Here is a 26,050-nt window from a genome sequence, read left to right on the forward strand (position 1 = left end):
CATGAGATGCCATTAAAGTCAAAAAGCTAAGGTGTATCCCACTTGCCCACGATGGCATATTCTTGTAGTCCAATGTATTGCAGACAGACAATATTATTTGGAATTTTCTATGACTTTTCCACTTTCCTTAGAGTTTTCCGATGAAAGCTACCCTGCAACAACCACTTGGGCTCCATCTCCATTATTATATCTTATTCTGAACCATCACAATCCATTGACTTCAGCAAATTCTCTGTTTTCTTCCTTGTGCCCTGAATTTCCCTTTTTCTTCTTCAGATTCTTTCTCCTATTCCCACCATGACTTTCATTGGAAAGGTTGCTCTGTCAACGCTTTTGGATCTGTTTCTTGGCAAGTCCATCGATGACGCTCTCAACTTTGTTGCTGATCACAAGAAACTGGACGACCAGCTCAATGAGTGGAAGTCCCTATTGTCCGATATCAAAGCAGTTCTGAACCATGCAGAGGAGAAACAAATCAAGGACGAGGGTGTGAAGAGCTGGTTGGAAGATCTCCAAGACTTGGCTTACGATGTGGATGACATCTTGGACGACTTTGCTTATGAACAGTTACGTCTCAACCTCCAGAAAACTCTGGCTCAACCCAGATCTAGTGAGATACGGAAACTCCTTCCTTCCTGGTTTACTGGCACTAGTTCCACTCCATCGTCATTTCTCTTTAAAAATGCCACGATTCCCAAGATGAAAAAGATCACTGCTAGACTCAACAGTCTGTCTACACGAAAAAATAGTTTGGGGTTGAGTGAGATCTTGCCTCAATCTGCAAGCTCCGAGCGAAAGAAACCGGCCAGGCTGCAACCTACTTCCGTGGTGGATGGATCTGTGGAGTATATTGGTAGAGACAATGAGAAGCGTGAAATGATTGATTTGCTCAAAACTAATAACTCCGTTGGAGTTAACGTCCTTTCCATCGTTGGCATGGGAGGGATGGGTAAAACAACTCTTGCTCAGCTTGTCTACAATGCCAGCTTAAAGAAGTATTTTGATCACAGGGCCTGGGTATGTGTTTCCGATGACTTTGATGCTGTTAAAAATAACCAAAATTATCTTACAATCCATCGATTCTTCCTCGCCTGATGTTAATGACTTGAATTTGCTTCAAGTCAAGTTGAAGGAGAAGTTATCTAGAAAAAGTGTCTTACTTGTTTTAGATGACCTTTGGAACGAGAGTTACGATGATTGGTCCACCTTACAGTCTCCCTTTGGAGCAATGACCAAGATATTATATAACTACTCGTCTTCAAATGTTTCATCTAATGTGGATCCAGTGAAAGTCTTTCATTTGGATAAACTATCACATGAGGTTTGTTTGTCCATATTTACACAGCATGCATTAAGAGCAATAAATTTTGATGGACATCTCCGATTTAAACAAGTTGGAGAGAACATTGTGAGAAGGTGCAACGGCTTACCTTTAGCTGCAAAAGCCATTGGAAGCTTCTTACGCACAACTAAGAATCTTGATGAATGGGAAAGAGTATATGAGAGCGAGATATGGGACTTACCAGAAAATCAATGCGGCATAATTCCTGCACTGCGATTAAGCTGCCATAATCTTCTCATTTGAAACGTTGCTTTGCATATTGCTCCATATTTTCAAAAGATTATGAATTTGAAGAAGAAAATAAATCTTGTTATGGAGTGCAGAAGGTTCTTGCAACAAAAAGCTAACATCAAATTAGAAATCTTGGAAACAAATATTTTCAAGATCTAGTGTCAAGATCATTTTTCAGATATCTAGTCAAGATAAATCTCATTTGTCATGCGTGACCTCATGAATGATTTGGTCAATTAGTTGCAGGAGATATATGCGGCGGACTGGAGGACAATAAGCAACAATTGTTCTAACATCGTTCTCGTCATTCGTCTTATATTTGCAGTCGGTATGACACTATGAAGAAGTTTGAAGAGTTTGATCAAGCAAATTCTTTACGTACTTTTCTACAGTTAAATCAAGATCATTAGGGTTATTTTACTAATGATGTTTTGGTTGAATTATTGCTGAGACTTCGATACTTAAGGGTGCTTTCTTTGTGTGGATATCGGATCACTGAGTTGCCTGAATTTTTCGAAAATTTAAAACTTCTATGTTATTTGAATCTTTCCCATACTAATATCAAATGTTTACCTGATTCTTTATGTACTTTTTATCAATTGGAAGCTTTATTATTAAAAGATTGTTATAGGCTTCAAAAATTGCCCTCGAAGATTGAAAATCTTGTTCACTTGCATTGTCTTGATATTAGAGGAACATACTTAATAGAAATGATGCCTTTAGGAATTGGTAATCTAACCAATCTTCAAAGGTTATCTAATTTTGTTATAGGCGAAGGTGATGGACATCGCATTGGAGAATTGAAGAATTTGTTAAATCTCAGAGGTGATTTTGATCTTTCGAGGTTAGAGAATGTTAATGGTCAAGATTCAAGGGAAGCCAGGTTGAATGAGAAATCTGGGATCACTAAGTTGGTACTAAAATGGGGTGGAGACTTTGAGAAACCTACAAGGAATAATGAAGTTGAAGAACAAGTCTTAGACTCTCTTCATCCTCCCAAAAAGCTTGAGCAACTCGTCATTGAGAATTTTGGTGGTGTAAAATTCTCCACTTGGATAGCAGATTCTTCTTTCAGGAATTTGTCGTCTTTGAAGCTATTCAGCTGTAAAAACTGCAAATCACTACCACTAATTGGAAGGTTGTCATCCTTAAAAGATCTTTCAATTGGTGGGTTGGTTGAGGTGCGCAAGATTGGTAATGAGTTGTTTGGGGAAAATCAGTCAGTTGCATTTGCATCTTTAGAGGTTTATCTTTCGAGAGTCTACCAAACTGGGAGGAGTGGGATGCTTGTGAAGGTGATGAACAAGTTTCAAAGTTACCCATGCTTCGTAAGCTGCGATAAGACATTGTCCTCGATTGTTGGGAAGGTTGCCAACCCGTCTTCAGTCCTTGCAGAAACTTGAAATCTACGAGTGCATGAGGTTAGTAGTTTCAATTTCAAGTTATCCATCACTGCGTGAATTAAGCGTGGAAGGGTGTGAAGAATTGGTGGATGAATGCTCATCTTCTTCACCAGGGAAGGAGGTCACCTCTTTGCAAAGTGTGAATCTTTTAAGGATTTCAAAGTTTAGTATTGCTGTTGAGAGGAGAATGTTGAGGTTTGCAAACTCCAAACATTTTGTAACTCGTGATTTCAGTATACTACCAAAAGTGTCGCATGCTTTCACATTCCTTACAAAACTGGTACTAAGAAACTGTGAAGGTTTGGGTTCTTTTACAGAGAGTAACTTCCCCCTGCTCTAAAACAACTGAGGATTTGGGGTTGTGAGAATTTGCAATACCTGTTTGATGAGAGTATGAGTTGTAACAGTTGCCTGCTTGAGCAGTTGATAATTGAAAGATGTTTGTCTTGGATATGGTTATCTTTGAGAGGCGATATATTCAATCGGCTTCAACATCTCCGAATTCTCCGCTACCCAAAGTTGAGAAGCTTATTTCTAAATTTCAAGCTACCCCGTGATGGTTAAAAAGCTTTCTATTTCGGAGTGTCAGGAGTTGGTATGCATATCCCAAGACTTGCATGAAACCAATGATCTCGAAATTATTCAAATTATGGATGTTCAAAATATGAATCTTTACCCCGAGGATTAGTCAAGCTCAGCCATCTACAGGAGATTTGTTTATGGGATTGTTCAAATCTGGTGGTTTGTTTCGAAGGTATTGAATTGTCCTCCACAAGTCTCAGAGTTTTCACAGTTGACAATTGTGAAAATATTGGAGCCCTTCCAAAGTGCATCAACAACTTCACCTCCCTTCTGCAGTTAAAGGTGTGGAACTGTGGGGCCGACATATCATTTCCAGAAGAGGAGTTTCCAACCAACTTGACATCACTTGAAATCTCAGGCGCACCCAAATATATAGCTCACTGTTGAATGGGGATTCCATAGACTTGCCTCTCTTCGACGACTCTGCCTCGGACGCTTAAATTTGGTGTCGTTTCCAGAATAAAGGACTGGAATGACGCTGCCTCCTCCTCTTATCTCTATCCCCATTTGTAATTTCAATAATCTGGAGTTCATGTTCTCCAAGAGATTTCAACACCTCACCTCTCTTGCATTATTGGATATCGGAGATTGTCCAAAGCTCACATCTCTTCCAGAAAAAGACATGCTTCTCTCGCTTGGGATGCTATTAATATCCGATTGTCCGTTGCTAAAAGAAGAGTGCAGGAGAGTTGAAGGACGAGAACGGTCCAAGATTTCCCACATACCTCTCGTTCTAATCGATGATGAAAATCTCATCCCTAGGAAAGTAGATTGAAGGTAAAGCTGCGAAATTTGATTTTGATTTGTCCATATTCAAACCACAGGTGTGAAATCACTTTAGAAACTTGAGCAATTTCATAGCTTTTCTTTATGGATGTATCTGATTATCAACAAGGTAATAATATAGCTTGTGCGACTTTTGTAGGTGTTGAAGAAAGTGTTGTTTTCAAAAGATGGTTTCAAGAAAAGCAATGAAGATATTCAACTCATCTGCTTTACACAGAGAACGGCAACTGTGATATGTTCTTTATATGAAGTGCTTGAAAGGCTTCTTCGTCCCTCCACTTGCCCTTCAAGTGATGGTATTTTCAAATACAGGGCAGTTCTGCGTAGCACCGATACTGCTTCCTTGAGGATTGTACAGGCTAGCATTTCATGATCAAATCCCCGGTAATAGCATTGATCATGTATTTAAACCTTTTATGTCTTATAATTAAATATGAAATTTGTTTTTTATCCAGTTTAAAAATTAATGATTTTATATATGGTGAATTTGTGTTGTTTTGATAAGATTGATAAAATATGGGTGAAACTCTACAAAGTATAAACTAGAGCAAGTAGCAAGTTACTATAACGATACATTGATTAATCATTAACCTTCCTAGCCAATAGGATAAGATCATTTTTCTTGTGTGTAGTGATCCCAGGTAAGACGTTAAAGTCTATGTCTTCTTTGTTCATTCCTGGTGGCATTTCCCAATCAAACTTGTAAAGAAGATTAGCAAGTGCAAGCTCCACTGTTGCAACTCCCATACGCATTCCAGGGCAAATCCTTCTACCTGCACCAAATGGTATGAGCTCAAAGTGTTGTCCTTGGTAGTCTATAGGGCTGCCGACGAATCTTTCAGGACAAAACTCTTCTGGGTTTTCCCATACTTGAGGGTCTCTTCCTATAGCCCATGCATTCACAAACACTAAGCATTTGGCAGGTATTTCATACCCATCTATGTTACACTTTCGGAGTGTTTCCCGTGGCACTAACAATGGAGTTACTGGTTGCAGTCTGAACGTTTCTTTTATCACAACTTTTAAGTAACTCAAACTTCCAATATCATCTTCTTTTAGAAAGCCTTTTTTCCCAATCAAACTTCTCACTTCCGCTTGAGCTTTCTTCAAACACTCTGAGTTTTTCATCAGGAAGCTCATAACCCATATCACAGCGGCCGCTGATGTGTCTGTTCCAGCGATGAACACAATCTACACCGGAAATAAAGACGGGGGGAAACAAGGTTATATATCCATGAAGTGTGAAGATAAAATTATTAAGCGGAGATGTGATGTTATTACCATTAGAATAGCCTTTATGTGATCTATAGTGAGATCAAATGGAAAATCATTATCCTTCGATATTTGTAGTAACACATCGAGTATATCCTTTTGTGCTGGCTTTACTCTGTTTGGATCAAGATGTTCATCAATGAGTTCTTGGTAAAAGATGTCGAGTTCTTTGAAAGTTTTCTCAAGGCGATTGTGAAACCCAGAAAATCTATCCACCCAACCCATGAATGGAAAATAGTCAGAGAAGCTAAAGCTTGCTAACATGGCTTGACTTTCGTTAAGCAAACCATGGAACCTGCTTCTTTCAGCTCCTCCTTCGGCATACCGTTTGCCAAAGGCCACTCTACAAATGATTGTACTGGCAAGACACATCATTGCCTCACTCAAGTTGACAGGCCTAGAATCAACAGACAATTGACATATTTTGTCCATCAGGCGAGCAACTTCATCTTCTCGGATGGGACGAAATTGTTGCACTCTGCTAAAGAGATGTATAACACAAAGTTTCCTGATCTCCTTCCAGTAGTCATCATACGGTGAAAAGGCCACTTCTAAGCGATTGTAAGATAATCTACGGGTACCACGCTGGTCAGGCCTGCTGCAGAAGTCGAGGTCATGGGTCTTCATAACCTCTTCAGCCAATTTTGCAGAAGAAACTACTATGCTCGGCCTGCACCCGAATCGCAAGTACACGAGAGGACCATACTTTCGAGAGAGCCTCCAAAGAAAAATATGAGGGGTGAGTTATCTAACAACGCATGTGCAAGTGACCTATCAAAGGAAGAGCAGGCGGTGTAGGGGGAGATTGACATTGTGGCCGTAATGTTTTAAAAGAACAAAGAAGGAAAGAGGTAGAAGGAGGATGAGAAACAATAGTATGGTCATTCTAATATTCTACTCACTGTGTTGAAAGTTGAGAGGGATCCTCCCCCATATATAAGTAATATCGTAAATCTTGTGGTCCTCACTGTGGTAATTAAGATATTTTCAGGGGCCAAATATCTATATATAAAGTAATATCTAGATATTTTCAGGGACAAAACATCTAGATAAGATATTTTCCACGACATTTTTTGTAACCCACACTAACTAAAAAACCTCTACCCATTATTCTTTGTGCTTTATATTGTACGTATGTTTTTTTACGATATATTTTTGGAGTTTGTGATAATATCCGTTAATAATATTACTATATAAAAAAGTATAAAAAATTAGATTTTTATCAGGTATTTTTATTGAAATGAGTTATCAAAAAAATTATAAAAATTCAATAAAAAATAATTTCTCCTTTGACGACTGCATTTCCTCATCAATTTTTTTCCAAAATCAATTATATTTCTTTTTTTTTTTTACTACAAGGTGAGGCATAAGCCTAATTATCTAAGACGATTTTACATAGGGTGGACCATAGATATCCTTATCGGCAAGCGGCTTAATGGAGACCAGCGGTGACTCAAACGTACGAAAAGGGAGATCCAGCTTCGACATTCCATCAGCAACCATATTCCCTTCCTTGGGCATCCAACAAAAGTCCAGAAACCAACCACGAAAGCTGAACAAAGTAATAACACGAACAAGCGGGAGCGGATGCTTAGCTGCTCCAGCATCATTAAGAAGGCTGATAACGTGCAAGCTATCCGTTTGTACCTGCAGAAGCTTAATACCAAGATCCCAAGCGACCTACAAACCAATGTAAATGTCCCAAAGCTCGGCATGGAGAGGGGAATATGGTGGAGGTACAGCAACGTTCGAGTTGAGGCAATACCAAACAACTGGTGGAGGTACCCACATGATTTGCTTCTCCTGACGATTCGTCATCCTCATAGTAGTAGCTCGGGTAGAAGCGACGCCGAATGACCAAGAAGAGTAGACGAAGGACAGCTTCCATGGTGTGGCGGGAATCCGTGAAAATGAAGGAGTTCCTCCTTTTCCAGGTGTGCCAAAGAAATGTGGAAAAGAATCTTCGAAGGGCAGTTCAACGCGACGATGGATGCAACGGAGGCAAGATTGGAGCTGATCCAATCATGAACCGGGTAGAATATGATGTGCGGAGCCAGCAGGGATGAGACTTTCCCAAGCGATCTTCACGTCGGTGCAGTCGCGTAAAACATAGGTAGTAGTTTCAACCTGAATACCACACAGAGGGCATGAAGGATCTGGAGTTAACCCTCATCATACCTTTCATGATTTGTTAGGATGCGGTCCTTGATGAACAGCCAGAGAAACGCCCTAACACGTCGAGGGACAGAGAGAGACTAGACAAGCTTCCAATTAAATGAGATCAGGCGGAACTCCAACGGTGGTGAGAAGATGGTTGTAGGCGGAACGAACAGTGAAGTTATTTTGGGCATCACCAACCCAAACGCCATGGTCACCGCCAGCGTTCGTCAAAGGTGGCTTAACGCCCAAGATGTGAGGGATGAAGTCAACAGGTAGCAGGGAAGAGATCATATCGAGATTCCAATCGCCATCTGAGGTTACCAAATCACACAGGCCATTAAAGTGCGGAGCAACAGGAGGGTCCGCGTGGTAGAAACGGATAGGACCAAGTGTTGGGATCCAATTATCGTCCCAAACACGAACACAAATACCATCTCCAAGAAGCCAAAAGAGCTGCTTTCAGAAATCATCCCAGTTCGCGGACAAGGCCCGCCAAAGCAGCGAACAGGCTGGTCGTTGAATTGAGAGTGGGCAGAGGGTGAAAAGGTTGTGTTTCTGACGCAAAGCTCAGACCCAGAGATCGTTCGGACGGACTATGATAGCATAACAAAGCTTCCATAAAAATAAAACTTATTCTGCAGATTAGAATGGTGGATTCCCAGACAACACGCCAAACCGGTTGGCAAACCGATGACCATCCACAAGAGAGATCATGCGATCGTAAGGGGATGTACTCCATATGAAACGCCGCACAAGCTTGTCAATCGCATTGCAAACACCCTGAGGAAGCTTGGTCGTTTGCATAATGTAGAGCGGAACTGTAGAGAGCACAGACTTAGCTAGCGGTATACGGCCAGCTAAGGACAAGGACCGTGCTGCCCAACCATTAGGCGCGCCTTCATTTTGTCCAAGATGAAGTCATAATCGACACAACAAATTCTTTGATGAATAACAGTAACCCCAAATATTTACCAAGACAATCAACCTGTTGATAATCCAATGACGAGCAGATAGCCTGCTTTAAACCTATATCGGTATTAGGAGAGAAATAGATTTGCATTTTTTGGGAGTTAACCTTATGACCGAAAGAAAAGTCGAACTCTAAGAGAGTAGAGGCTATAAGTTGTGCTTGGGATAATTTCTCTTTGCTGTAGAGGATGATCATCAGCAAAGAATAAGTATGAGAGGGGGAAACCGTTTCGAACAAGCCGGAACGATTTCCAGGATCCCGAAGCAACCCAATGGTTAATACGATGGTCGAGACGTTCTATAACAAGACGAAAAGATAAAGAGAGGGGGATCACCTTGCTGAAAACCCCTCTTTGGCCTAAAAGGAGCAGTGAGAGTGTCATTCCACTAAACTTGCATGATGGATGAAGTAATGCATCGCATAATGACCTGAATAAGAGAGGCGACAGTCATAGAGGATATCGCGAATAAAACTCCATTTAACTCGATCGAAATCTTTCTCCAAATCAACCTTGATCGTCATCCACCTTTGCTTGGTTTTTTGTGCGCATAGAATGGACAATTTCCTAGTTAAGAATGATATTGTTGGTTATTGACCGTCCGACAACAAAGCTTGTCTGGACAGGTTCGATAAGACCAGGCATGATATTCTAAAGGCGTTTGCGATGACTTTGGTGATAAGTTTATATAAGACCGAGTATAAGCTTATAGCCCGAAGTCTGCCGTAGTTTGCGGACAATCTACCTTAGGAATCAAAGTGATGATGGTTCTATTCAGGGATTCCTCGATTATTCCTTTATTAAACACAGATTGTATCATGCGGCAAATATCAACACCAACAATATACCATTTTTTCTGGAAGAACTCGATATGAAGGCCATCCAAGCCAGGTGCTTTAAGTGGGGCCATATCCATAAGCGCGGCGTAGATTTCCTTTGCATCAAGAATTACATGAAGAGAATTATAGCCAGCCAAAGGAATACCAGGGAAGCAGCCGGAGATAGGAAAGACAGGACCGAAAGGAGAAGAATCCTCATACAACTTTCGAAAGTAGGAGACCGCTTGCTTTAAGGAGAGACACAGTTCCTATTCCGACGGATTTTAGCTTTCCGATAAAAGTACTTAGCACTCTTGTCCCCATTTGCTATCCAATTCGCACGAGATTTTTGCTTCCACGGTAATTCCTCCTGGTCAAGGGCGGTTTCAAGTTCAACTTGAAGAGAGAATTCCAGATAACAAAGGGAAGCCGTATGTCTGCGCTCTAAGGCTCTCTGTACCGCCTAAGTCGAGACATAAGAGAGCGTTTTTTAGCACTGATGGACCCAAATATGGTTTTATTCCAGGAGGTAACAACTGTTGTAAAATTGGACACAGTTTCAGAGAGACTAGAAGCCAAATTCCATTCTTCAAAAACCCACCTGTCAAAGTCCTTTTGGATCATAAATTTGATCCATTAGGAGAGTCTAAACCCAAACCCAAACTAAATTGATGTCATTGCTTACATCAATCAGATGAAGATGTCATTGCTTACATTAATTTAGTTAGGTGAGAGTTAGGTATTTGTAGACTTTAATGGTTTAAATTATTTTATTTGTGTGGTGTAGGATTGTTCTTGAGTAGTATAATACCTCTCCCCATTTTAGTTTAAGCATCAAGAAAAATTAAGAGCTTCTAAGTGAGTGAAAAAGCAAAGTCTTATAAGAGTGAGTTGTAGTTCTTGTTTTTGAGTGAGAGTGCTCTTGTAATATTTGTTTGAGTTTCAATAAAAGTTGTTTGTGTGAGTGTTTTATTTCCAATAAAGTGGCATCAGAGCAAGTTGGAAAGATCGAAGGTCTCGACGAGATGAATCCGCCGTTGCTAGAATTTTCTCAATCTGAGTTCTGACGCACCGCCGGAAGACTACTACCAGAAAATCAAGTCATTATATTGAGAGATATGGCAAATAGTATTACACCATTCCAAGTTTCGACACTCAACAACAACAATTACAACAATTAGAATATCAAATGAAGGCACTTCTTGGATCACAAGATGTGTGGGATATCATAGAGAAAGACTATAACAAGCCTGCGAATGATGATGCTTTTTCTATTTTACACCAGATCAAAAGATAACTTTGAAGGATTCAAGAAAGAGAGACAAGAAGACTCTCTACCTCATCTATCAAGCATTAGATGATGATGGTTTTGAAAAGATTTCGAGTGCAAGCTATAGCAAGGAAGCGTGGGAGAAGCTGTAAACCTCTTACAAAGGATCCGAGCAAGTGAAGAAGGTTCGTCTCCAAAAATTAAGAGGTGAATTCGAATCCTTACACATGAAAGCATCCGAGTCTATTTTAGATTATTCTCAAGAGTAGTAGATGTTTCTAATCAATAAAAAAGAAATGGTGAAAAGTTAGAAGATGTGAGGATAATAGAGAAGATACTCCGTTCGTTGGATCCCAAATTTGAGCATATCGTCGTGCGATTGAAGAAACTAAAGACTTGAAAGAAATGAAGATCGAGCAACTCCAAGGATCATTGCAAGCATATGAAGAGAAGCATAAGAAGAAACATGAGTTTACTGAGCAACTCCTCAAGCTACAACTCAAAGATATGCATGAAAGCCAACGCAATGATAGAAACCAACGTGGCCAAGGCAAAGGTAGAAGCCATGAACGAGATGGAAGTCGAGGTCGTGGACGAGGTTGGAATTACAACAACAATTCCAACAACAACTATGAGAAAGGAGAAAGCTCGACACGAAGTCATGGAAGAATCAATCCAAACTCAATGCATGATAAATCTCAAGTTCGATGTTATAATTGTCAGAAGTTTAGGCATTATGCTTCAGAATGTAGATCTCCCAACAACAAAATTGAGGAGAATGGCAACTATGTGGAGGAAAAGACAGATGGCAAAGAAACACTTCTTCTAGCACGAAATGAAACTAATGGTGGCAAATCAAATTTCTGGTATCTTGACAGTGGTGCAAGCAATCACATGTGTGGAAGGAAAGACATGTTCGTGGAGCTAGATGAGTCAGTAAGCGGAAATGTTTCGTTTAGAGCTGATTCCACAATAGCAGTGAAAGGGAGAGGTAACATTCTTATCCGTTTGAAAGATGAGAGACATCAATTTATTTCAAATGTCTACTATGTGCCCAATATGAAAAGTAACATCTTAAGTTTATGGCAACTGGTAGGGAAAGGTTATGATATTCATATGAATAATTATAATCTTTCTATAAAAAATGATAAGAGTAACTTCATTGTTAAAGTGTCAATATCAAATAATAGAATGTTCTTGATCAACATACAAGATGATGTTGCAAAGTGCCTGAAAGCTTGCTACAAAGATGCATCATGGCTTTGGCATCTTCGATTTGGGCATCTCAATTTTGGAGGTCTAGAGCTGCTATCTAAGAAGGAGATGGTGAAGGGACTACCTCGCATCAACCATCCTGACCAGCTTTGTGAATGGTGTCTAGTCGGGAAACAATTCAGGAAAAGTTTTCCGAAGGAGTCAGAGACAAGAGCCAAAAAGCCACTTGAGCTCATCCATACCGATGTGTGTGGACCGATCAAGCCAAGCTCTCTTGGTAACAGTAACTATTTTCTTCTCTTCATTGATGATTTTTCAAGAAAAACCTAGGTATATTTCTTGAAACAGAAGTCAAAAGTTTTCGAAGTCTTCAAGAAGTTCAAAGCAGCAGTGGAGAGAGAAAGTGGTAGAAAGATCAAAGCCATGAGATCCGACCGAGGTGGAGAATTTACTTCCAGGAGTTTCAAGAGTTATGTGAAGCAAATGGAATTTGTCGACCAATGACAGTTCCTAGATCCCCCAGCAAAATGGTGTGGCAGAAAGAAAGAACAGAATAATCCTCGACATGGCACGAAGAATGCTCAAAAGCAAAAAACTACCCAAGGAATTTTGGGCGGAAGCAGTAGCGTGTGTAGTCTACTTGTCAAACCGATCTCTAACAAGAAGTGTATGGGGAAAGACACCGCAAGAGGCATGGAGTGGAAGAAAGCCTGGCATTTCCCACTTGAGAACCTTTGGAAGTATAGCTCATGTTCACGTACTAGACGAGAGAAGAACAAAGTTTGATGATAAAAGCGAGAGTTTTATCTTCATCGGCTATGATACTAATTCGAAAGGCTACAAGCTGTACAATCCAGACAATAAGAAGTTTGTGATTAGTCGAGATGTGGTCTTCAACGAAGAAGGAGAATATGATTTTAACTCTCATGTAGATGACTTCAATTTCTTTCCTCAGTTTGAAGAAGATAAGTAGACAATGAGGAAACAACTAGGTGAACCTCAACAAGAACCTCAACAAGAGCTTAAAACTCCACCCACTTCACCAACATCAACCACTCAAGGAGACTCATCACTTTTGTCATCGTCAAGTGAGAGTCAAAGTGAAAGAGTTGTGCAACGTACAAGAAGCCTTAGAGATCTCTATGAGGTAACTGAACGACAAGATAATCTTACATTATTTTGTCTGTTTGCTAATTGTGAACCATTGAGCTTTCAAGAAGCAGTACAAGAAAAGAAGTGGAGAGATGCGATGGACGAAGAAATCAAGGCCATCGAGAAGAATGACACATGGAACTTACCTCACTTCCCAAGGGACATAAGGCGATAGGTGTCAAATTGGTGTACAAAACAAATAAAACGCCAAAGGAGAGATTGAAAGGCACAAGGCGAGGCTAGTTGCTAAAGGTTATAGTCAAAAGGCTGGAATTGACTATGATGAGGTATTCGCTCCTGTTGCTCGATTGGAGACTATCAGACTAATCATTTCTTTAGCAACTCAAAACAAGTGGAAGATACATCAAATGGATGTAAAGTCTGCCTTCCTAAATGGAGTTCTTGAAGAGGAAGTTTACATTCAGTAACCATCAGGCTACAAGTCAAAGGGTAAGAAGATAATGTTGAAGTTGAAGAAGGCTCTTTAAGGGATAAAACAAGAACCAAGGGCATAGAATAGCCGAATCAACAAGTACTTCCAAGAGAATGGCTTCAACAAGTGTCCCTACGAGCATGCTCTATATATCAAGATCAAATATGGAGATATTTTGATCATGTGTCTCTACGTGGATGATTTGATCTTCATTGGAAGCAACTCAAGCATGTTTAATGAATTCAAGGATGTGATGATGAAGGAATTTGAGATGACAGACATGGGGTTCATGGCGTACTACCTTGGCATTGAAGTTAAGCAACAAAAGGATGAAATTTTCATTTCACATGAAACCTATGCAAAGGAGATCCTGAAGAAGTTCAAGATGGAGAACTGTAAGCCAATAAGCACATCGAAAGAATATGGGATCAAGATGTCCAAACATGAAGAAGGAAAAAGTATAGATCCAACATTCTTTAAAAGTTTGGTGGGAAGTCTACGCTATCTAACTTGCACGAGGCCTGATATTCTTCACGCAGTTGGATTGGTTAGTCGTTATATGGAATCTCCAACAACCACCCATTTTAAAGCCGCAAAGAGAATTCTTCGCTATCTGAAAGGTACAATTGACTTTGGCTTGTTCTATTCAGTTTCTAATGATTACAAGCTTGTTGGATATAGCGACAGTGATTGGGGTGGAGACATAGATAATCGAAGGAGCACTACTAGATTCGTATTTTTCATGGGAGATACTGTTTTCATATGGATGTCAAAGAAACAACCGATTGTCACATTGTCCACTTGTGAAGCGGAATATGTTGATGCTACCTCATGCGTTTGTCATGCAATTTGGCTTAGAAATCTATTGAAGGAGATAAGTTTGATACAAGAAGAGCCTACCAAGGTTTGTGTCGACAACAAGTCAGCCATTGTCTTAGCAAAGAATCTAGTATTCCATGATCGAAGCAAGCACATCGATATTTGCTACCACTATATAAGGGAGTATGTTACAATAAACGATGTGGAAGTTGAATACGTGAAGTCACAAGATCAAGTTGTCGATATTTCTACCAAGCCACTGACGAGCGAAGACTTCATAAGATTAAAGAACTTACTAGGAATCACAAGATCAAGTTTAAGGGGGGTGTTGGATCATAAACTTGATCCATTATGGGAGCCTAAACCCAAACCCAAACTAAATTGATGTCATTGCTTACATCAATTAGATGAAGATGTCATTGCTTACATAAATTTAGTTAGGTATTTGTAGACTTTAATGGTTTAAATTATTTTATTTGTGTGGTGTAAGATTGTTCTTGAGTAGTATAAATACCCCTCCCCATTTTAGTTTAAGCATCAAGAAAAATTAAGAGCTTCTAAGTGAGTGAAGAAGCAAAGTCTTATAAGAGTGAGTTGTAGTTCTAGTTTTTTGAGTGAGAGTGCTATTGTAATATTTGTTTGAGTTTCAATAAAAGTTGTTTGTGTGAGTGTTTTATTTCCAATAGTCCTCATGTCCGAGCCAGCCATAGAAATATCGAAAAGGGGTAGGAGGACGATGGTATGAAATATGATCGGAGTAGAGAAGAAGAGGTCTATGATGGGAGCGGACGCAAAGCAAGTGGTGCACGACAGCAGTGGGGAATTGTTCGTCCCAGTAAGTGTTGCAAAGAGCACAATCGAGCCAGATACCTCTAGAGAATCTTAAGGCCTCGATACGATGAGAGCAGAGAAAGCCAAGACAGGAAATGACCAGATCAACTTTAATTTCGCTAATACGCGATTCAACAAAACTAATATGTCAGAAGCATTCTCACGAATTAATTGCTTCGCAATATTGACAAATTTAGGGTTACCACAACCCTGCACATTTCACATGAAGAACTTAAACATTAATAACTAACGAGGGGAGATGAACTGTATCAGTGCTTTAGAAGACCATCGGGGTACAACATCTATCATCATAGGACACCACTAGGGCTCGCTCAGAAGAGCATTGAAACACAACAGTAGAAGTTTCTGTATTTGTGTAGGACATATCCATCGATTCACTATCGGGTTTCGCCTGTTCGGGAAGTACATTGACTGTGGTGCTAGAGGGGGTGGATCAAGAGGCAAAACAGGAGCTTCTTGCGAGGGGTGGGCAATAGTGGGGCAAACAGCTTGGACATGACCATACTTCCCGTATTCAAAGAAATGGAAGGCAAAGCTTCATACTCGAGAATTTGCAAACGGCCATTGATAAGAATACGTGAAACAAGAGGTTTACCAAGGTCTAGGCGAATGGCCATACGGGCAAATCGACCTCTTCATCCATTTTCAGTTTGAAAGTCGACCTTGATTACGGATCCAATGCAATCACCAATTTGGTGAGAAGGCTTCGTTTGTAGAGGGTAACCGGGAGACCGGGGAGGCAAATCCAAGCAGTGATTTTCTTAGGGTGCAACTGAGAATTAGAGAAATTCACTGTCATGGCTCAACCATCAGGTAATGACCAAATATCATCCAAGGGCCTTCCGAGATAGCCTTTAAGAAATCAGATTAGGTGCGGAAGGTAATCAAGAAATAATCATCCAAGGGCTTTCCGAGATGGCCTTTAAGAAATCAGACTAGGTGCAGAAAGTAATCAAGAAATAATCATTCTCGATGTCCATAACTCGGACTGGCTCTGATGGCTTCCAAAGTTATTCCGTAAAGTCGTATAACCAATTTTCCTATCCAACAACTTCACAACAACAGTTTGGTCTAATGATTTGTTAGCCAATTCTTGAACTCGGTTGGAGAAATCAATTGATATAACACCATCAACAAAGCCCCGAGTAACATCATCTTCAAGTAATTCAAAGTCTTCCTCATCAATGATAGGCTCCTCAGAAAAAGCACTATCAGGACAGCCACCAACAAGGGTATCCTTATAGAACAGACCATGCACAACGGCATCTCCCGTGCCAGTCTCAGAAACATTCACATCAATGGGAGGGTTAGGGTTCGCTGGAACAGCATCCAACGCAGCACTATTTTCGGTGTCCATATCGGCGGGGAGATCGCCATGGGCGTCATCGCCGATCCTTTGGGGCTTCTTGATGCATCGGCCATCGTTATCGGACAGCCAGTGTTATTAAGAGATTCCGAAGAAGTAGGAACTGTCATCATGATTTTTTAGGAAATATATTTCTGACCTTTTAAAAGGTTTTAAAGTATATTTAAAAACTGAAATATTATAAATAAATAAATAAACAAATAAAGTTATCAATAAAACCCATACTCAAGGACTAGGAGGAATTATTTATTTAACAAATTCAAGTAGTTTAGCTAAGTGTTTGGTGAAGACTTCACTTAAAAAATCATTCTCTCTGACCTCATACTAATCGGTCCATATGATAATTTAATAAGTTAAGACATATACTTGAGATTTTATATTTGATTCAGGATGAAATTTTATATATGGTTAATAAAATAAGTAATGAAACATCATAAAAAATAATATTTTATTTTATTTTTTTAACAATATGTTATCATCTAATTGATTAATAACACATAAAATTATGCAAATGAGGTCGAATACGAGGGCTATATACGGTAGGACAATATATATGAGTTATGCGTAGTATGTAGAGGGGTAAATAAATGGGAACATTTGGGGTCACGGCCCCCAAAATTTTGAAAAATTGTAATTTTGTTCTTTAAATTTTTTTCTTTCAAAATTTTAAATTTTTTTAATTTAAATATCTAAATTTTTAAAAATTTTAAGATAGTCCCTTAAATTTTATCACCAAGTTCCGCCCACCAGTAGTGTTTGGAAAAAGTTTAGGTTTGAGAGTTCTATGTAATGCTTTAAACTCACATAATTATACTAGCTTTGTTAACTGCCACATCAGTCGTTCTGTTAAGTATTAAGGGCATGTGACTTGATTGTATACAATTAAATTGTTAAGTGGTCTGGTTGACAAAATTGAAAGATCGATGATCAAAGTAAAATGGCTAAATAGTTAAGTGGTCACCTAAATGTATGATTATACTAAAATATCATGTCACCTAATCTCTTAACTGTTAACGGTAGTTAACCTGTAGTGATCACATCTTAATTAAATAAAACTGAAAGTGACTATATCTTAATTAAATAAAAACAATTGTGATAATAGATTATGTTTTTTAAAATCATTTAGAAAAAGTGGACAAAACATAAACATAAGTGATCAATAATGTAGTTAACCCTTAAATATAATAGAGAGACTAAAATAATAATTTTACCTTAAATTTTACCCATCCTCATTTTTTTCACAAAAAAACCAACAATTGAGGGATCAAAGCCAAGCCCAACACTATATTTTCCATGACATTTAACCCACGTTAACTAAAAACCCTCTGCCCTTTATTGTTTGAGCTTTTATATAGCATAGCATGTGTGGTCAAAGTCTATTCCATTATTTTTCTGTCACTGTGTAGAATTTAAGGTATAAAATTTAAGTTTTAGTATATGTTTTGATCTGAAGTTTAAAAATTTCCATCCAACTTCTCTGCTGGCTCTGGGTTTAATTTGTATGTGATGAGAAACACTTGTTAATCATCAAGAAGTAACATTTGTTGATGTGAGCTTGTCCATTATATCTTGAATTTGTGTTGTTTTTATTAGTAATGAAACTCTACAAAGTATGAACTAGAGCAAGTAGCAAGTAAGTTACTATAAAGATACATTGATTAATCATTAATCTTCCTAGCCACTAGGACAACATCATTTTTCTTGTGCGTAGTGATCCCAGGTAAGACATCGAAGTCTATGTCTTCTTCGTTTAATCCTGATGGCATTTTCCAATCAAATTTGTAAGAAGATTAGCAAGTGCAAGCTTCACTGTTGCAACTCCCATATGCATTCCAGGACAAATCCTTCTACCAGCACCAAATGGTATGAGTTCAAAGTGTTGTCCTTTGTAATCTATAGGGCTGCCAATGAATCTTTCTGGACAAAACTCTTCTGGGTTTTCCCAAACTAGAGGGTCTCTTCCTATTGCCCATGCATTCACAAACACTAAGCATTTGGTGGGTATTTCATATCCCTCTATGTTGCACTTTCGCAGTGTTTATCGTGGCACTAACAATGGAGCTACTGGTTGTAATCTAAACGTTTCTTTTATCAAGGCTTTTAGGTAAGTTAAACTTGGAATATCATCTTCTAAAAAGTCTTTTTTCCCAATCAAATTCCTCACTTCTGTTGCGGAATACGGCTATCGGATAGAGCAAAATCGCAACTGATAATTTGAGAAAATAAAAATGAAGATAAAAGAGATACAAAATTTAAGTGGAAAACCCCTAAAAATTTAGGGTAAAAACCACGGGCAATGGTAGAAGAATTTCACTATGAGAAAATAGGAATTATAACCTCTCTCGATCTACCAAGGAGAAAACAATGATAATTCTCTCTAGATAAAAAGGAGAAAACAACTCTCAAGAAACTCTCTAAAATCTCTCTAGTATTGGAAGAAAGCTAGAATGCTTTGGGATGATTTTGAAGCTATATGAGCTAGGGTATTTATAGTCGAAACTTAAGGACTAATCTTATAAATACCCTAAATTACAATGACTAAAATTAATTATCCCATTACCTAATTTCAACAAAATTAGGTGCCTAATTTTGACTTTGACAAAGCACCATTTGGTGCCTAATTTGGTGCCTAAATTATTTGACTTTTAACAATCTCTCACTTGAAGATTTGATTGGAATAATCATATATTCACACCATTCTTTTGTACCTTGTACCTTCATGTTGCTTACGTTTCTGACAGGCCACAGGAGGATCAGCATCAGGTAAATTTATCAGCGTTGATCGCCTTCGTCATGAAATCTGCTATGTTGTCTTTGGTATGGATCTTCTGCATATCTACTGTCCTTTCTTCCACCTTTTCACGAATGAAATGGTACTGAACTCGTATGTGTTTTGTCCTTGAATGAAATGATGGATTCCTTGCTAGATGCAAGGCGCTTTGACTGTCACAAAACAGAGAGACATACTCTTGATTGTGCCAAGCTCCTCCAATAGCATCTTCAACCAAATTGCTTCTTTACTGGCTTGTGTAGCTGCTACATATTCTGCCTCTGTTGTGGATGTAGCCACAATTGACTGTAATTTTGAAACCCAACTCACAGCTCCACCAGCAACTTAAACACATATCCTGTAGTAGATTTGCTTTTATCCAAATCCCCTGCATAGTCAGAATCTACATACCCATTGATTAGTAAGTTTGATCCTCCATAACATAATGTAACATTTGAGGTCCCTTTGATGTATCTCATGATCCTCTTTACTGTATTCCAATGCTCTTTGCCTGGATTCGCCATGTATCGACTAACCACTCCCACTGCTTGTGCAATGTCTGGTCTTGTGCATATCATAGCGAACATTAAACTTCCCATTGTTGATGCATACGGTACTCGAGACATCTCCATCCTCTCTTCTTCACTGCTAGGACTCATACTGGAGGATAATTTGAAGTTAATAGGAAGAGGGGTAGAAATTGGCTTACAATCTTGCATGCTAAATCGTGACAAGATTTTCTTCAAGTAATTCTTTTGTGAAAGCCAAATCTTCCTATTACTTCTGTCTCGGTGAATTTGCATCCCTAGAATCTTGTTTGCTGATTCCAAGTCCTTCATTTCAAATTCCCTAGCCAGTTGTGCCTTCAATTATTCAATATGATCTTTGTTGGGTCCTGCAACCAACATGTCATCCACATACAACAACAATATAACAAAATCGTTATCACCAGACCTCTTGAAATAAGCACAAGGGTCTGCATTAAGTCTGTTGTATCCAAGACACATAATGAAGGAATCAAATCTCTTATACCAACACCTCGACGCCTGCTTTAGACCGTACAGAGATTTGTTCAACCTACAAACCAAGTTCTTCTTTTCGTCTTCTTCAAAACCTTTAGGCTGGAGCATGTAAATCTCTTCTTCAAGATTTCCATGAAGAAAAACTGTTTTAACATCTAGCTGCTCTAGATGTAAGTTCAATGTAGCACACATTGCCAAGACTACTTGAACTGTTGTTAGTCGAACCACATGAGAAAAGATTTCATTGAAATCAATACCTTCTTTTTGAGCATATCCTTTGACCACCAATCTTACACGATACCTCTCCACTTGATCATCACCATTTCACTTGATTTTGAAGACCCATTTGTTACCAATTGGCTTCCTTCCTTGTGGTAGTGGTACAAGGTCCCATGTATTCTTTTTATGAAGGGCTTAAATTTCTTCTTGCATCGCCATCATCCATAGTGAAGCATCTGAGTTGTTTATTGTCTCCTGGTATGTTGATGGTTCACCGTCCTCTATTAAAAGGCAGTATGCAATATTACCTTCTATAACATAATCTGAGTGCCAATTAGGACGTCTTCTCACATGATCTGATTGAAGAGTTGTTAGAGCTTCATAACTCTCTGGTTCTTGTTCATATCATTCCCGTCCATCTCGTTCCATTTGTTTTCATCTATGAAATCCATCGGCTTTTCACTGATAGCTGCTAGACAACCGTCTTTCCTCAGGATAACCTTCATCTTCAATTTCCACAATGAGAAATTTCTCCCATTGAATTTTTTAATATCAAATTTATTTGTTATAGCTTCTTTTACGGGTAGCTCCCACTATTTCACTATCGTAAATAGTTCTCTAGAACCTCAAAGAATGAGTAATACCTTATTATTTTCTTATGTTAGAGGATCCACCTTTTGGTGGCAACCACAAAGACAATAAGCAGATATTACACACTCAAATCTGGTTCTGATACCAATTGTTGCGGAAGACGGCTATCGGATAGAGCAAAATCGCAACTGATAATTTGAGAAAATAAAAATGAAGATAAAAGAGACACAAAATTTACGTGGAAAACCCCTAAAAATTTAAGGTAAAAACCACGGGCAACGGTAGAAGAATTTCACTATGAGAAAATAGGAATTACAATCTCTCTCGATCTACCAAGGAGAAAACAATGATAATTCTCTCTAGATAAAAAGGAGAAAACAACTCTCAAGAAACTCTCTAAAATCTCTCTAGTATTGGAAGAAATCTATAATGCTTTGGGATGATTTTGAAGCTATATAAGCTAGGGTATTTATAGTTGAAACTTAAGGACTAATCTTATAAATATCCTAAATTACAATGACTAAAATTAATTATCCCATTACCCAATTTCAACAAAAATTAGGTGCCTAATTTTTGACTTTGACAAAGCACCATTTGGTGCCTAAATTATTTGACTTTTGACAACTTCCTCTTCAGCTCTTTTCAAACATTTTGGATTTTTCATCAGGAAGCTCAGAACCCATATCACAGCGGTTGTTGATGTATCTGTTCCAGCGATGAACACATCCTATACCAGAAATAAAGAAAAAAACAAGGTTATATATACAAAGCTATATAGGGAATGGGATGGAGGGGTTCTTGCCCTCCCAAATTTTTTAATTTAATAGCAATTTAAGTTCTTATCAGTTTGACTTTAACTAAAATTAGACTCTTGTCCTCCAAATTTTTAGATTGAATACATGACAAGTCCTTACTATTTTGAAATTAAATACTTTGTCCCTTCTAATATTTGATCTTTGCTCCATCCCTAGTGCGTAATGTGTGTAAAGTAAATGAGTGGTGTTGTGTTGTGTCCTGACCTAATGACATGTTTGGAAAGAGTTTGGGTCTGAGAGTTGTCTGTAATGATTTAAACTCACATAAGCCTTTCATTCCCCTTTAAGGAAAACCCATCATACCATTCCTCAACCCCTGACATTGTCGGGAACATGCAAACTATCAGATTTCGGGGGGGGAAAGCATCCAATAGCTCACAAACCCTACTTACATTCAACATCAACCCTACTCACATAAGATCTCAATGCTTTAACAAATGAATAAACATGAATTAATTCAATCGATTAAGTACTCATTGGCATCGGTCTTCAACGAGATCAATAACATACTTGACATTCGAAATCATAGATTAATCATAACGTATCGAAAATTTTCCGATTTAAATTTCATATTTAGTCCTCCAAGCTTCTTTCTCAACTAAAATATCTCCCTATCCGTGCACCCGAATTCAAACTCGATTAGCTCCATATTTCTATCCAGTGTCCCTAATCATGCATACTGATCGATTCTTTCATGGTTCAGGTCAACGCTCGAATATCGAATCTAAAATCCGGGTCGTTACGGATTCAGAAGGCCCAATTTAATGGGTTGTCACATTGCTGCATACACTCATGTGGTGTTGGAACTTGGTTCCAACAATAATAATACCTGCAATGGTGACTGCAAATAATGCAGAGTATAAGTGAATGTATGGAAAATGACTTGTTAAAAAGTTGCAGCAAGTCAAATTTGCCCCATCTTCCCTCTTTACAGCTCCTTTTTCTTTAGGTTGTCAATAATGTCACATTTTGTCCACCATCGATCCAAACAAATCAATAAAAAAGGAAAAGTGCCATGCTTTTCCTTTTAACAACATGATCCAGTCGTGGTTCCAATCATGCAACTTCAGGTTTTGGCAAATGCCAGTTCTTTCATCCACTATTCATTGGCATTTCGGTAAGTACGTTCGCTTCTCGTCGGTTTCCGTAGATGTCAAAATCCGGGTTTTATTAGTAAATTTGTTTAGTGTTGTGTAAGTATTTTCTTTTGAATCGAGTTGGGAGTTGTGTGAAGGATCTTCTTGACTAAATCCGGAATTAAGTTGTGTATAAGATCTTTAAAAACGAAAAAAGAAGTTTTTGGAATGTCTATTTTTTCATTCAAAAAACTCGATCGACACTGACGGTGTCGGTCACGCAATATAATTTGTTAGATCGAGAAAAAGATTCAATGTTTTGTCAATCATCAAACATGTGTGTGTATATATATATATGTGTGTGTAATATTTGCATTGATAATATTGATACAAGTAAAAAATTTCATGAAAAATAGTATTATCGATCAATTTTATATTTAAATGTAATTATAATACTATATTCGTTTATTAAAATATTATATATACGAAGTTATAAATTGATCATAAATTTTTTTATTATATTTTCTTTAGATGTAAGTACTAAGTAGGTCAAGTACTTCAAAAGATGACATCTTGAACTGTTTACTTTTTTTGTTCTAAAATTTGATTAATTCAACTGCTTTTGTTGTTAAGTACACTGTTAACCTAACAGGTGAAGCATCACACCAAGTGATAAAAATAAAATAAAAGATGACACTTGTGTTCATACAACATTAAAATAAACAACATATTTTGAACCTAGTCTCGGAATAAGGAAAAGAGTGTCGGATACCAAAACTCGAACGCCTTTCAAAGGTGACTGAATTAATCGATCGGATTAAACCCTAGGTTCAAACAAAGATGCTTGAAGATGATCCAGTTGAGTTCAAGTATGAGTGCCGATGAACATGCGAAATCGAAAAGCATATATCGACCGAATTAGGCCTAAGAGTACCCCAATCTAAGTTCCAAGTCCAAATCTTCCTTTGAATCACTAACCAGACCAGTCTCCAAGGTTACATACTGATGGTGATCAGTCTTCTTCTCCATCAACTTGCCATAATCTTTGATTTCTTTGACCCCGAAAGCCGGTTTCTAAGCCATGGCCAAAGGGTCGATGAGGGTACCGTTGACGCGCCAGTTCGGCGAGGAAAATGAAGGAAGGGGAGGAAATGTGGAAGAAGAAGAAGAAGAAGAAGATAAATTAGGGTTAGGGTTAGGGTTAGGGTTAGGATTAAGGTTCAAAAAGGGGGGATGAACATGACAGTCACTTGGAGGTGATGTTCTTAACCTGGCTCTATCTCTCCTATGGACATTCATGTGACCACCCAGAGCTTGAGCCGATCTAAATTCTCTTTTGCAGAAGCTGCAAGTGTAAGATCTCGGCGGCCATAAAAACCCGGCGAGGAAATCGTCTCCGAGACCCGGATCATTACAGCTCCACGGCGATGAATCCTTAACCTTGTACCCTGTCTGGTTCTTCTTCTTCCCGTTGTTGTCGTCATTGCAGCCATTACTATGGTCTTTCAAGCTGTTACCAAAACTGTTCCTCTCCATGGATCTTCCTCTCTTTTTCTCGAGTAAGACCTAGTAAACATCAAACCGACGACGACAACAACAACAAAAACAACAATCTAACCTCATATACCATGTCATGTTTTTCTTTAATGAAAGAAAATCAAAAGAAATCAATGAACTGATACCTGAGAGAGATAGAGAGATTGGGGTTTCAGAAAAAGAGTGGATTTAGAGATTTGGAAAGAAAGAGGGCATAAAAAAGAAGCTCTTTGCTACTAATAGTAATTTTTTTTTGAATAAATTTTAGGAGATGAGATCAGTGTGTGGATGTTAATTTGAATAGGTTATTACTCCATGTATGTGAGATGGAACATGGGCAGGTGCTATTGGTCATCAACATCATACGTACAGACAGGGTCAGAGGCTCTTTGTTTTTGTTTTGTTTTGGTTTGGTTTGGTTTGGATTGCAATACGGAGCTTTCTGGGGTTGATAGTCCCATCACAAAGGATAAATAAGAATTTAATCATTTCAAACTATTGATTACACTTTGACTTGGGATATAATTACACAAAATATGTATGATTGTATTCATGGATGCACCGAGGGTGAGTGGGGTAGGGATGGGTATAGATTGAGTTTTCGATTAATTTGATTTTATCTAAAAAAAATTATATTTTTTACTCAAAATTTATAGATTGATTTTTAAGTTTAAGTCGAGTCGAGGGACTAAAAAATTTATATATATGAAAAAAATATGAATAAATATATATGTATTGTATATGATTATAAAAAATTATTTAAATTGAAATAAAATAATATCATAATATTATAAATATTTACAGTTAAACTTATACAGAAACTCAAAATTTCGACTCAAATTTTATAAACTCGAATCGAAAAAATTTCAAGTCAACTTCGAGTTGTAAAATAGGATTCATCAACTCAAATAACTCGAAATTTTTTGACTTGGCCAGACTCGACCGACGCTCACCCAAATCAGACTTCGAGTTGTAAAGAATGATAATCTAATACCAACAACATGTTGGTCTAGCGAATGAGACACTAGATCTCTTAAGCAAGGTAAGTGGTTCAAGTCTTGGCAATTGCGAATGAAGCAAACTGGGTCAAGAGGATCTCCCTCGTCTCTGCAATACCCGATCTGAATTAGTCGACCATTTAGGTCATTATAAATTTAATTATTAGACAAATTAGACATTGTTTTCTAAATTGTAAGTTTAAATACCAAATAAGTTATTGTATTTTTCTTAAAAAGTTTAATATTTCGGCCCATGTCTATATCTAATATTGGCTCCGTCTCTGCACCCAAGTCTCAATTATATAAAAGATAAAAAGTCAAATCAATATAAATTTTAATTTGAACTGAAGTATA

The 26,050-nt window shown here is 38.2% G+C and overlaps 2 protein-coding genes and 3 pseudogenes across 2 annotated transcripts in view; 3 read left to right on the forward strand and 2 right to left on the reverse strand.

The window, feature by feature from the left end:
- Positions 1-10,753, forward strand: part of LOC120123778 (transcription factor bHLH104-like) — a 30,139-nt gene extending 19,386 nt beyond the window's left edge. The window contains exons 7-9 of the mRNA XM_039142605.1: positions 3,369-3,376; positions 8,566-8,572; positions 10,744-10,753. The gene's annotated coding sequence lies outside the window, so the exon portion shown is untranslated. The remainder of the gene's footprint in view (positions 1-3,368; positions 3,377-8,565; positions 8,573-10,743) is intronic.
- Positions 298-1,600, forward strand: LOC120123917 (annotated as a pseudogene).
- LOC120123918 lies at positions 4,031-4,717 on the forward strand. The gene is made up of 2 exons (XM_039142704.1): positions 4,031-4,324; positions 4,484-4,717. The coding sequence occupies exons 1-2, from the start codon at positions 4,031-4,033 to the stop codon at positions 4,715-4,717; spliced, it is 528 nt and encodes a 175-aa protein (XP_038998635.1).
- LOC120123776 lies at positions 4,909-6,501 on the reverse strand (annotated as a pseudogene).
- Positions 10,754-24,086: 13,333 nt separating the features above from the next.
- LOC120123875 lies at positions 24,087-24,705 on the reverse strand (annotated as a pseudogene).
- Positions 24,706-26,050: the final 1,345 nt, after the last annotated feature.

This window comes from Hibiscus syriacus, unplaced genomic scaffold (assembly GCF_006381635.1).
Source record: "Hibiscus syriacus cultivar Baekdansim isolate YM2019G1 unplaced genomic scaffold, ASM638163v2 tig00110403_pilon, whole genome shotgun sequence".
Lineage (NCBI taxonomy): Eukaryota > Viridiplantae > Streptophyta > Magnoliopsida > Malvales > Malvaceae > Hibiscus > Hibiscus syriacus.

Bases quoted from the DNA above. Each gene is read 5' to 3' on its own strand.
- LOC120123918 (XM_039142704.1), top strand. From the start codon at position 4,031: ATGACGCTGCCTCCTCCTCTTATCTCTATCCCCATTTGTAATTTCAAT. The intron at 4,325-4,483 runs GTAGATTGAAGG...CGACTTTTGTAG, and splicing joins AAAATCTCATCCCTAGGAAA to GTGTTGAAGAAAGTGTTGTT.